At 37.5% G+C, this 12,875-nt stretch overlaps 2 protein-coding genes and 1 non-coding gene across 3 annotated transcripts; 1 reads left to right on the top strand and 2 right to left on the bottom strand.

The window, feature by feature from the left end:
• Positions 1-32: 32 nt before the first annotated feature.
• Positions 33-3,656, top strand: LOC105215087 (gustatory and odorant receptor 63a). Its single transcript, XM_011188844.3, has 7 exons — positions 33-1,493; positions 1,655-1,804; positions 1,881-2,063; positions 2,157-2,300; positions 2,602-2,715; positions 2,814-3,254; positions 3,311-3,656. The coding sequence occupies exons 1-7, from the start codon at positions 1,287-1,289 to the stop codon at positions 3,527-3,529; spliced, it is 1,458 nt and encodes a 485-aa protein (XP_011187146.2). The 5' UTR covers positions 33-1,286; the 3' UTR covers positions 3,530-3,656.
• A 57-nt stretch (positions 3,657-3,713) lies between these two features.
• Positions 3,714-3,785, bottom strand: Trnaq-cug (transfer RNA glutamine (anticodon CUG)). The gene has a single exon. It is a non-coding gene; the product is annotated as a tRNA-Gln (tRNA).
• Positions 3,786-6,288: 2,503 nt separating this feature from the next.
• On the bottom strand, positions 6,289-10,026 carry LOC105214516 (uncharacterized). Its single transcript, XM_011188004.3, has 4 exons — positions 9,031-10,026; positions 7,182-7,563; positions 6,978-7,114; positions 6,289-6,827 (listed from the first exon to the last, which is right to left on the bottom strand). Exons 1-4 carry the CDS (start codon positions 9,148-9,150, stop codon positions 6,738-6,740), a joined length of 729 nt encoding a protein of 242 aa, XP_011186306.1. The 5' UTR covers positions 9,151-10,026; the 3' UTR covers positions 6,289-6,737.
• Between the last annotated feature and the right edge of the window lie 2,849 nt (positions 10,027-12,875).

Below are 12,875 nucleotides of genomic sequence, written 5' to 3'. Positions count from 1 at the left end.
AACTTTAAATTTCATTATAAAGATGGTACAGCTGCACTCAAAATTATCTACAAAATTTTAAATGCGTGTGGTTCCGCTCACTTATGGGTCAAAAACCATATCTCCGAAACTACTCGACCAATTTCAATGAAATTCGGTTCACAATATCTTCTTAGCTTCCCAATGATATTTTGTGAAAATAGTTCAAATCGGTTCTCACTCAAGCCCCTTTCCCATATACCAGTACTTTGAAGTCGATCTAGATCGTTTACCTTAACATATATAACGTAAGCACTAGTGAAGATATCGGAACAGAACTTTGCACAAATACTACATTTGTAGTGTCGCATCGCCCTCCTAAAAATCGCCAAAATCGGACCATAAGTATTCAAGGCCTCATATATCGAATATGAGAACATCGCAGCTTCGAATAAATTTTTTACCGAAAATATAGGTGAGTCTTTTAGATATTTTGAAGAAATTCAGAGGGAATATTTTTCTTCTAATCATATGTCTCTGTGCCAAAAATGGGTGAAATCGGGTCATAACTTCCCTTAGCTCCCATATACCTAATGTTAAGGGTTTGAAACTTTCAATGGATTTTATATCATATATATGAGTCAAATTGTTTGTTATTTTAATAAAATTAAATAAATAAATTGCGAGAGTATAAAATGTTCGGTGTCACCCGAACTTAACCCTTCCTTACTTGTTATATCTTAGTTATAGCACGTTTTCGGTGGTTTTCAATTTTTACTCAAGTTATAGCATATACGAACGGACAGACAGCGGGTGAGATAGATTTTATAAAAAACTGTTTTAAAAATTGTCTCGGTTCTAAATACAATATAAATATAGTAAACTAAATCGGTCCATATATATGCTCTTATGTATTCCCACAGCTCCACTAACCTTGCTATACTTACAGAAATTTGTATATTCCATAATTAGAATGTACGTTTGTACGTAATTCTGGGTTAAGGTCATGCTGCTGCACGCCAAGAAATTTTCAATGTCCTTTCTGCATCGCCTACCCGCAACCACTCTTGGCTGCTTATGAAACTTATACTATGTTGACATTTAACGGCGCAAATGTAAATAAAAGTATAAAATACAAATATCAACAACAATAAAAGTAATAAATTTTTAATGTCTACACCGGACCGCCTCTTTCGGTCGGCAAGTTTTCTTAATGTCAGCCAACAATGAACAAGGACATAGTACGATTTTGGTGATTACCCGGAGAGGTTTACGATTTTTAGTGCGGTCTAACTAAAGCTCAAAACTAAGATCTTATTTTAAAAATAATGTTTAACAGTTATAATCGTCGCAAAAAGCATGATACCGTTTTCTTAAATGTCAAACCCACTTTTAACGGTCAAGGTGGCGGCCTACGGAAGTACTCAACCGGTTTGCTTGATAAGGAGGATAATCCGTTTTACGATGTGCACAGTAGCAACGGTAGTCGGGCATCGGTCGGAACTATAACCACATTGAATGAGAATTTTCGAGCTGTAAGTGCAACTGGATTCTTGGAAGAATAGGAAACTATAACTCAAATGCTTTGAGATATATAGTTTATTTTTGGATATATTTCTCATAGGTGTCGTATTTCCATATATTAGAGACTTCATTAAAAATTATCTTAACACTTTCTCACATTTCTATTGCCTAGAATATCTTTTACAATAATATTGCGCCAATTCAATGGTTTCTGCATATACTCGGAGTTTTACCCATAACGCGTCGAGAGCCCGGCAAGGCAAAATTTCGCATAAATTCGATCGCTTTTGGCTATTCGTTTGCGTTCTTTATACTTTTATCGGTAAGATTTGCATAATGAAAAAAATATATATAATTTCCTACAAATCAATATTTTCTTCTTCTTACCTCTTCTTCAGGTCTTTGTTGCTTATGTGGCTAAGAATCGTATAACAATTGTAACCTCATTGAGTGGCCCATTTGAGGAAGCCGTGATTGCCTATTTATTTCTGGTAAATATTTTACCTCTAATACTGATTCCAATATTATGGTGGGAGGCGCGCAAAATCGCTAAATTATGGAATGATTGGGACGACTTTGAGGTAAATTTGATTGTATTATAAATTTTTTAGGTACGACAGGCTTAAAGAAGCACAAACAATTTTTCTCACTTTGTCTTTTGTATGAAATTTCAGATTTTATATTACCAAATATCGGGTCACAGCGTGCCCTTGAATCTGCGTCGTAAAACAACGATGATTGCGGTGATTTTGCCGATTTTATCAATTTTATCGGTCGTCATAACACATATAACAATGGCGGATTTTCAAATGATTCAAGTAAGTTTTGGAATTTTTTATTATTATGAGGGGAATAAGTCCTTTTTGCACATAACCTCAACTTCTGATGAATATTCTTAAATTTATGTTTCTTCCACGTATACATCATGGTGAAAACCCTTTTTTTTAAAGGAAGTATTAGCCACATGTACTTAATAGAAATATATTTCAAAAGGTTTCAGCATCAATTTCTGATAATCATTTTCAAGCCCTACACAAATTTTGAGGTTATTGCTAATAGCCACAGGGTCAATGTCATGGATTAAATAGCAAAATATTTCTGTTGTTTTAATATTTATAGGTAATTCCATATTGCATCTTGGACAACCTGTCCGCCATGTTAGGCGCTTGGTGGTTTATAATATGCGAGAGTCTCAGTGAGACGGCCAATATACTAGGCGAGCGATTTCAAAGGGTAAGGCGGGAAAAATAAAATGTCTTATATATTTCATAAAAAAGATTTCATTAAATATATACTCATACAAACAAATTTATCTCTCTTAAACGCCATAGGCTCTCCGTCACATCGGTCCCGCCGCCATGGTCGCCGATTATCGCGCTCTATGGCTACGTTTGAGCAAATTGACACGCGATACGGGCAATGCGACCTGCTACACCTTCACTTTTATCAATTTGTATCTCTTTTTCATCATTACACTCTCCGTTTATGGTCTCATGTCACAGCTCTCCGAAGGCTTTGGCATTAAGGATATCGGTTTGGCTATAACCGCGATTTGGAATGTATTTCTGCTTTTCTACATCTGTGATAAAGCACATTACGCCTCCTTCAATGTGCGCACTAATTTTCAGAAGAAGCTGCTGATGGTCGAACTGAATTGGATGAATTCCGATGCACAGACCGAGATAAATATGTTCATACGCGCGACGGAAATGAATCCATCGAATATCAATTGCGGTGGATTCTTCGATGTGAATAGGAATCTCTTCAAAGGGGTGAGTGGAAATTTCGTGGCACTAGAAAATAAATAATATAATAAATTATTCTACAGCTGCTCACCACGATGGTCACATATCTGGTGGTCTTGCTGCAGTTCCAAATCAGCATACCCACGGACACTGGTCGGCACATGAACGTTTCAGTGGCTGACTTAGCTACCGATATGCTGATGGATAGCGCTGAAATTGAGTTAAGTACCACCAGTACAACATCGACTACAACAACCACAACGACTAAGATGCCACCGCCGGCACGTGCTAGGAAGGGTTAGAGCATTTGAAGTGATTATTTTTAATATTTTTTAAATATTTTTAGAGGTTTTGATATATTAAATATGTACATTTTGTGTATGTTGAATATAGTAGAATTTAAAAAATAAAGTAAAAATTGAGTGCTCTTGAGTTGCATCATTTAATGTAAAATAAAAAAAAAATAAAATTAAAAAAGTCAAGCTTAGGTTCCACCGAGATTTGAACTCGGATCGCTGGATTCAGAGTCCAGAGTGCTAACCATTACACCATGGAACCGCTTATCACCTTGAGTTCAGTGTCGCTACATCAGCACGACAGCTGAGCTCTGCGCATGCTAGAGAGAACACGAAGCGAGTGTGAGTATTTTGCAAATGCAGCAAGAGCGCTCTCCTAAAAGTAGGCTATACATTGTGGCGTTACATTGCATATTGCAGAGTTTTGTAATGAAATGGGTGGTTCTAATACAACTTGAATTTATTATCAAGTAAAAACTTAATTTAAATTTATGGGAGAATATACTTATATTCTACTGTTGGTTTCCTTTAGTAGCATCAATAATCGACGTTATTCCCCGAGATATTCTCTCAAATTTTCACAATGAACCTAAATTCGGATGTAACCGAACATTTTACAGTTTCGCAATTTATTGATGAAATTCTTTGAAGATAACACACAATTAGACCCATTTATACGTCATAAAGTTCAATATAATAGCCACAAAGCTACATTATTTTACGTTCACTTAATTTTGCAAAGATATCTCCTATATTATCCACTGGGACATTGAAAATCCGTATATGAGGTACATCTATGGGTGCTATAAGAAGTATTGACCTGATTTTGCCCATTTATGGCACAGAGGCACCTCACATGAATTTCTTTAGAATATCACTTAAATTTCTCGATATTTTCGATAAAAAATTAGCCACAAGCTCCGAGATCCTTATGTTCGATATCAGGGCCCTTTTGTTGTTGTAGTAGCGATTATACAGCCCTGCCGGAACGGAAAATATAAGTCTAGTTGTCGTCGAGATCATCTAACGAGAGAAACAGTAAACATGCTGTTTCGATGGGGTCGGACCAAAGGGAAAGGGATGCTAGATGAGTTGGGTTCGTTGGGCATGTAAAGAGGTGATTAGTGCAATGTGAGGGGCATTCGTTACATGCCGCACACGTGTTTTCTATGTCGGGGTTCAGTCAGGATAAGTAGGAGTTTAACCTGCTACAATATTCAGAACGAAGTTGCGCAAGGATCACTCTGATTTCAGGTGGCAACTCGAGTTCTTCGTCTGCTATAGGTGGTGTTTTGGTTCACTGGAAGGGAGGCAAGAAAGGTGTTAATAGCTCCACAGTGAATAACGTTTATAGCGTGTCTGCCGCTGTCTGCGTCCGCGGTTTGGTCGGTGTATTGTGCTAGTTCGTCGACGTATTGTAGGAATGACCTCTTGATGCACCTGGGGGGCGGTTCTGCTTCCAGCAGTGATTTCTGCGAAAGCATCCTAGTAGAAACTGCTTGGTAAGCAATTCATTATGCGCCTTAATAGACAGCATAGTAGCCTCATTATGTAAATGTGTGTCGGGTGACATCAAGAGGCATCCTGTGGCTGTCCTGAGTGCGATGTTCTGACTCACTCCCAGGGTCACGACAGCAACACCACGACATATCCGACTATCTGGGCCCTGAAAAGTTAAAGTACGATTTCGGTGATTTTTAAATGGGCTATTCCACACTAGAAAGGCAATATTTGTTCAAAGATCTGTTCCGATATCTTCACTGGTGCTTCACTTATATGTATATTGTAAAGTGAACGAATCGGATGGGAGCTTCGCCGAAAATTAGATAACAAATCGTGTTGAAGTTTTTTCAAAGAGATAATAATATCTTATAACCTTTGAAGATGTTTAAGAAATTGTGTCGAAGGCGTGGCACCGCCCACTTTTATGTGAAATTTTATACTCCACCCACTTGAATTTAACTTAGTATGCTTTAAAAAAATTAAAAATATGCCGACGAATACCAATTTTACCAGCTTGAAACATAAGTGAAGCATCATGAAAGATATCCATAGATCAATTCCGACCTTCTTGTAAAGTCTACAATGATTTCCTCGGACCTCAAGTGATATATCATGATGTACCTTGTAAAATCCTTGTATAAATTATAGATTTGTTGTTCTTTCTAGCTTTATGTGACCATAGCTAATGATCGCTCTTTCTACTTCGTGCTACTATGAATAATATTATTTAAAATATAGTAAACATATTTTTTTTCATCTCCATAACTTTATTGGGTTTATAATCGAATAAAATAGCGTTAACCAAGCATTTACATGCATTTGACTTAATAACATTATAATTACTATTATTATTAGCACATACTTTCTGTGCTGTTACTTTACTTTAGCATAATTTTTTTCACGCACTAAATGAATACACAAACATCATTACACATAGAGCTCTCGTTACATGTACATATGTATATGTAAGCATACTTGTATATATTTAATAATATTCTAAGAGTAGCATTCTGTGCAAATTTTGCACTGTTAGTTAAAAATATGGGTGTGTATGTTTATAATATTTCATATATTTATGTATGTACTGCTCTATTTACTACACTTACCATAGGCATATAAGAATATATATGTATGTGTCGTAGTTATTTAAAAATAGCTTATCTACATATGATTACTATAGGTGAATTTTTAAAATAGAAATACAAAATGGAAGTTGAGAATATGCTTATTAAATTATAAATAAAAATTGGAGATTTTTCGTAAAGAAAATTAATTAATAAATAATACGCAATTAAAGCTGCCAGAATTGCTAATTTATATATGTAACTGTATATATGCCTATACGGTACATATGTACGTATGTATCTATGTATTAAAGCTTTCTCTTAGCGCCCAGCAAAATATCACAATAACAGCAATAACAATAATAATAGTAATACATAATAAGGCCGAGTATATTGCATGCAGTTTTCTATAATATTATTAACTTTATTTTTTTTCTTGTTAAAATTTCCGTTTTTCTACTGAGTTGCTGGTACAAATAAGCTGTGAAGCGTGTCGTAAATAAATCGCGCATGCCGCAGGAATCACGGGATTTTATATATAGTGTGTGTGTCAGGTGCTGTAGATTATCGTGTTTACTGTCTTCAACTTTTTTCGATTTTTGTTTGCTCAAAATTTGAGCAACAGATCGTAAAAACTAGCGATGTTTTTAATAATTTCCATCGGGTGACTCTGAGAGTATATGCTTGTAGCCATTGCTGCCGAGATACATGTTCTCGCGCCGGAAGTGGAAGGGTATCTGAGAGAGAATTTGAGAGAATAAATATTTTTGGTAATATTCCTAAAAAAACTAAAATTTTATGAAAAAAACTGAAGTAGAGCTCAACAGAACCCATGCTAAAGTAAAAATAAACACTGCGACCTATGATCTCTCGAATTCAATACTCACCGATCCTGGTGGCGGACAGGGTATTGCCACAGTGGCAATCTCACGCAACTTGTTCATGGTACGTAGCCTTTGATAGAAGGAATGTATGATGTACCACATCAAACAGTCGAATGACAGCACCGTGAAACAGATCATAACTGCAATTTGATAATGATTACATTAATTAATGATTACATACTCGTTAATAGACTCTCTCATACTCACAATAATAAACTTTGCCACCAATGATATCGACGAATTTCTCATTCTGCAACCAAAATACCAACACCGCAGCCGATACAATGAATATGAACTCAACTACCAGCCAAGGAAGTACGAATTCTGAACGATTTTTAAATATGCCCGCAAAAAGTGCAATCGTGCTGAGTAAATAAACCGATGCGACTGCTGTCAATATGTAGAGCAGCATTTCGGTGACGGAGACAAGCTGTGACGCGGTGCGCAGACGTAATTGATTGCGAAACGGTGACATATCGTAGAAGCCGTTATCCTTTTGATCCTCAATATCCATCGCAAGCATGGTTTTCATTTGTTCGGCATGTGCTAGACCCAAAAGCACCAGGAAGAGTAATAAATGGGCGACGAGCTGGAAGTAGAACGGTAGCGATTTTGGTTTAGATATAAAAAAATATTCGGCTGATACTTATTTGTCAGTTATGAGGCTGTTTAAAAAGAAGGGTCCAAAGCTACCAATATCCTAATATCTTGTTTTTGTTTTAGTAAATTCGAAGCGATTACATTTTCAGTATATAAATGCAAAAAAGGTTAAAAGAGATTTCTCTCTTCTCAGGGACCTAGAGTCACGATAGAAGAAACATTGCTAGGTTAAGTTAGGCCAGGTTAGGTCAAGGATTAGATCTCCGCAACTGCAGAGAGTCTCACTTAGACAGATTCGACTGTTTTTTGTGACACCCTGATACTCCAGACCCTTTTAAATCGACAAAGCGGTTGGACTATATTATAAAGTTCTTAAGTCGGTAATTGTCGGTTCGAGTCACTTTGCTGTGTTCGCCAAAGATGTGCCTACCGCTTTGCCCTAACCGAATGCTGGACATTGAAGGAGGAAGTGCTTGGAAAAATACTTTCGAGAAAATTTTTCAACATATGAAGAGATGTTGGTAGGGATTACTTGTTTAATAATGTTGTTTAATAATGATGAATAAACAAATTTTGATAGAAATAAAATTGTTCAATACATCTCGTATATTGTTGTCGAAGAGCGGTTGCAAATATTAATACCGTTATTTAGATTGCAGTTTTAGTATGGGTTAGATTTTGTCCCAATTTCTAATCTTGCTTACTCACAGTCATAACCTATAATTTTAATATGATCTAGTTAATCAATCCCCCCAGAGGCCTTTTAAAAATGGATCAATGTCTCTCTTACGATCAAAAAAAGGATTTTGCGAGATATTTTTGGATGAAAATATTGCTGAACTTCCTCAATTTCTTTAGGTGTTCCAAGAAGAAGGCTCCAAAAAAAGTTTTCAAGCAATTTTGAAAAATTATCTTCACCTCATGGGGGGCCTTTTTAAGGGTAACGTAAATATTCAAAATTACTTTTTAAATATAAAATATTCCTATGATCCTATATCTTAATTATTGTTTTCAATTAATTATTCCTAAAGCTGAAAATATTCGTTTAATAGTTTCAATTAATGTTCATTAATATTTTAATCGATTTTCAAGCTAAATACTTCAGTGCGCACTAACTAATACTAAGAGTTTAGAACTTAACTACAATTTCTATGTGGAGCATATGAGCAACAACTTTACGTTTACTTAACAATTCGCCTGCAATTAGACCCATTTGACTGACTGAGTCAACTCGAGTCAAAGTTTCTTGTGTGGCAATTGCAGTGACAAAACCGCTATTAAATTACATGGGAGTGCCACTAGGTTGCAGCGCACACTTAGTCATACACAGTCATAACTACTAACTAACTAATATGTTAGACAGCTTATTTATAGAAATTTAACAAGCGTTAAATATGCAGAGGGCAAAGGAACGTATTACTTTCTTTGAGTTCACATATCACAAGTGTAGACTTACCAATTGGTAAATGCCAATGAGTATGGCCGACAGGCGTAGATTTTTCGGCGACACTGGTGCCATCATTAAATCCACAAAGGAGCGCCAATGGGCCGCAGGCGACTTCTGTGGCAGCAACATTTCAATTGTTTTAAGCGTGAGTTGTTTTCTAAAGTGCACAGCAAACGAATATCTCCCGTTGAATATTTATAATTTCTATTCGGCGTGTACTAGTATTTGCTTGAAAACCTCAAATTGGATTACTCAATTATAATTGATTTTTGCACGATTACTGGCGGTCGCTGTCGCTGTTGCTGTTGTATTGTTGTCGACGACTGCCGTTATGGCGGCGCGCATTGCATAGAGTCTTAAGTGATGTTGCGCTGCCTTAATTATGCCACACCGCACAACCCCACCGCTACGCCGTACAGCTTGTATTAAATCGATATAACTGCGCTAGGTAGTGAGTCTACTGACCGTTGCGCCCGCCCCCCAGAGACGTTAAGCTCGCACACACTTTGACCGCTGACCGAAGCCGTCTTTGCCTTTGTGGCGTTGTTGCACTTAATTAATTGCTGTCACTGCAAGGCTGCGACGTCGTGACACTTTACACTTTAAGTTTAGGATTTCCTTTGTTTCGCGTTTGTCTTAAACCCTCAATGGGTGTGTGTGTGTGTGCGTTCTTTTAAGGCCGCCCACGTTCTAAGACAGTTAATGCTTTGTGCTCTGCTTCCACTTGTGTTTGTTTCAACGTGAATGTTTGTCGGATACTAAAACGACGGCTGTACGAACACTTTGCTTCGCATACGATTCAGTTAGAAATTATTCACTGTCATTAGAAATTTTCAGTGTTATTCTTTCAACCACTCTTCGCGCTTCTTTGTATTCATCATGTGTATGTAAAAGAAAACTTTTGCTTTCATTGCCTGACTGTAGCTTTTCTGAATGAATGCACTAACCCTCCCCTGACGAAGCGTGAAACAACGTGTCGTATGCGTAATATTATTTCACAAAAATTCCAGCACTTGACAGTTTTTCTATTATCTGACGTTCGCTGTTGTGTTTTGTTGTTGCGCGCTTGCTTTGTGGTCGAGGACATGCGCGTTGCATTTTTGTGCTATTTCAGTAAAGCTTTCCGAGGTGCTTTCTTATATGTGTGTACTTTGTCTGTCGTTTGTTTATGTTTGTTTTCATTGTTGTGATTTCTATCTTTGTTTATCACATTCTTCATCAGTTATGTTTTGTGTAAATATTCGTTCTGAAGCTTTTCTTTGAGAATATCATGAAGGGCCGCTTGCGAATTGGAGAGCTTTTATGAGGTATTACGTCATGCAATGACTAAATAGTATGAGGTAGAGGTAATATGGAATATCAAAGTACAGGTAACTCTCTGTAAAAGTTTCCTACAGCACATACCAGGCATTTTTATGAAATAAGCAAAAAAACTGACCATTTTCCAAATTTCTTTTTTCTACCTAACGGTTCCCTGGTCCCTTGCCACTCGTTTTTACTAATATATTTGAAAAATAATGGTTTCATTATGACACCTACAGTACAGGGTGATCCAAAATTCGAACGGAAATATTACTGGTCTTACAACTTATTAATGAGACTTAAGCAATTCTTGAGCAAAATGAAGCAAATAAGTTTCAGGATGTCTCCTGAATATGGATTAAACACGACCTGACCTAGAACCTTAACGGATTACAGTCCAGTAAAGTGTGAAAGAACTTAGGTTTGTGGGCAACTAGGACTTTATATTGAACTGTTTTAGCAAAGAATCCTGCCTATGACACCCTCCCGGTGGGAAAAACAACCTTTAGACCAGCTTTCTTCTTTTATTTTTAGTACTACAATAAAAAACTTCTCAAGTAGCCTCAACCCAGTATGCCGACAGGTCCCAAAGCACTTGATCCTTCCATTGGGCACATGGGCGCCCTTGCTTCCGTTTTCCATGTGCGGGTTTCGAAGAAACATTCCGCTGGAACATCGTCTTCTATGCGTACGACATTACCTCACCTGCGCATTCGATCGATTTTTATGCTATCTCCATGTTGTTGTAGAGCTCATACAGTTCATGGTTCTATATTCTTCGGTACACAAAGCTTACGCGGTCGGCCCTAAATATCTCTTAAAGTGTTTTCTCATATCGGTTTGTCATCGCTTATGTTTCAGCGAATGAATTTTTGTTCGTCCACAGATCATCTTACCGCTTGAAAAGCAAGTCATCATTATCGAAACGCCCCACTATATACCAAGCAACTCTACAATTCACAATCGCATACCAATTTGGAAGCAGCATTGTAGTCTTCTCCAATATGCAAGAATATAGATTAAACTCTTTGATTGAGTAATCCAATAAATTCACAGTAACAAGATAATTCCAATACCTGTAAGTAATTAAAAAAGGAATATAGGCAGTGCAACAACAAAACAGAAATGATATCGATTGAGATACGTAGATAATTCCTTTTAAATTAAAAACGCGACCAAACAAATTGAGCAAACATCGTCAAGGTAAAAACAAATCGTTTACTTACGCCATCGATTATCGCTTGTAACATGGAGATACGAGTTACACTTCGGCAGCCTTGCTTTTAGTTGTCTCTTTAAGCAATTTCACTGCGTCTTCTGGTTACCCGCAAGTGTAATCATTTTGTAATAACTTGTAAAATGAGAAATAGTAGAATTGGTATATGAAAAGCTACAAGAAAAAAGTGGAAGCAAAGGTCCGATTCCCAAAGAATAATGTCAGCGTGTATTGATGCCTCGGAGGTGTGTATTGATACATATGTCATTTTGGTAAAATGATGCTTGTTAGCGCATATTACATGTGTATTTGTATGAAAATTTGTATTTGCGGTCATGATTTTATTCGGTTTAAAAAGTAATCGGTACAGCGACTGTGTTTGGTGCGGTTCTTAAGGGTACCTCACATTTAAAACTAGCACGGAGAAGGTGGTGGTGTATACCAAATACTTTGGAGGTACTCAGGTCTCACGGCAGTCTGATAAACATAACAGGAACGATTGTTGATTTTTGGCGCTATGTCCGGGGTATATGGTGGATGCGATAAAACCTTCCATCCGAGTTCCCGTAGCTTCTGAAGAGTCATCAACGAAGTGTGTGGTCTGGCGTTGTCTTGATGGAACATTACACCCTTCCTGTTGGCCAATTCTAGACGCTTCTGGTCGATCGCCTGCTTCAAGCGGTCCAGTTGTTTGCTGTAGATGGAAGAATTAAGCGTCTGGCCATATGGGAGCAGCTCATAGTGGATGATTCCCTTCCAATCCCATCAAACGCACAGCAAAACCTTCCTGGCCGTCAATCCCGGGTTGGTCACTGTTTGGGGCGATTCACCGGCCTTCGACAACGACCGTTTTCGCTTGATGTTGTCGTATGTGATCCATTTTTCGTCAGTCACCATCCGCTTCAGAAATGAGTCGAGTTCGTTCCGACATGCAGCACCCAAACATCAAGATTTTTTGTGTATCCAGTCTTCTGCAGATGGTTTCAAATGGTTTGGTGACTAACTCCCATCTCCTGGGCGATGTCACGAGATGCCACATGACGGTCTAACTCGATGTTTTCCATGATTTGATCGGTATTCGTCGTCACAGGTCTTCCGCCGGCTGGCTTATCCATGGTGTCCTTTCGTCGAAACCATTTCTCCGCAGTTCGAAGTAATAGAATACCATCCTCCAAAACACCATTAAAACCCACGGAACGTTTCCCTAGCGGATTTGCCTTTAACGAAGGAAAACTTCAAAATGGCGTGAATTTCGGCGTTAGTGAACTCCATGTTTAAACGTCTATAACTGTTGAACGCAATATCCAAACTAATCATGCATAGCGTCGTTTTGTAG

Source organism: Zeugodacus cucurbitae, chromosome 4, assembly GCF_028554725.1.
Source record: "Zeugodacus cucurbitae isolate PBARC_wt_2022May chromosome 4, idZeuCucr1.2, whole genome shotgun sequence".
Taxonomy (NCBI): domain Eukaryota; kingdom Metazoa; phylum Arthropoda; class Insecta; order Diptera; family Tephritidae; genus Zeugodacus; species Zeugodacus cucurbitae.
The sequence above is the reverse complement of the archived record's forward strand: the minus strand, read 5'-3'. Positions and strand labels throughout refer to the sequence as shown.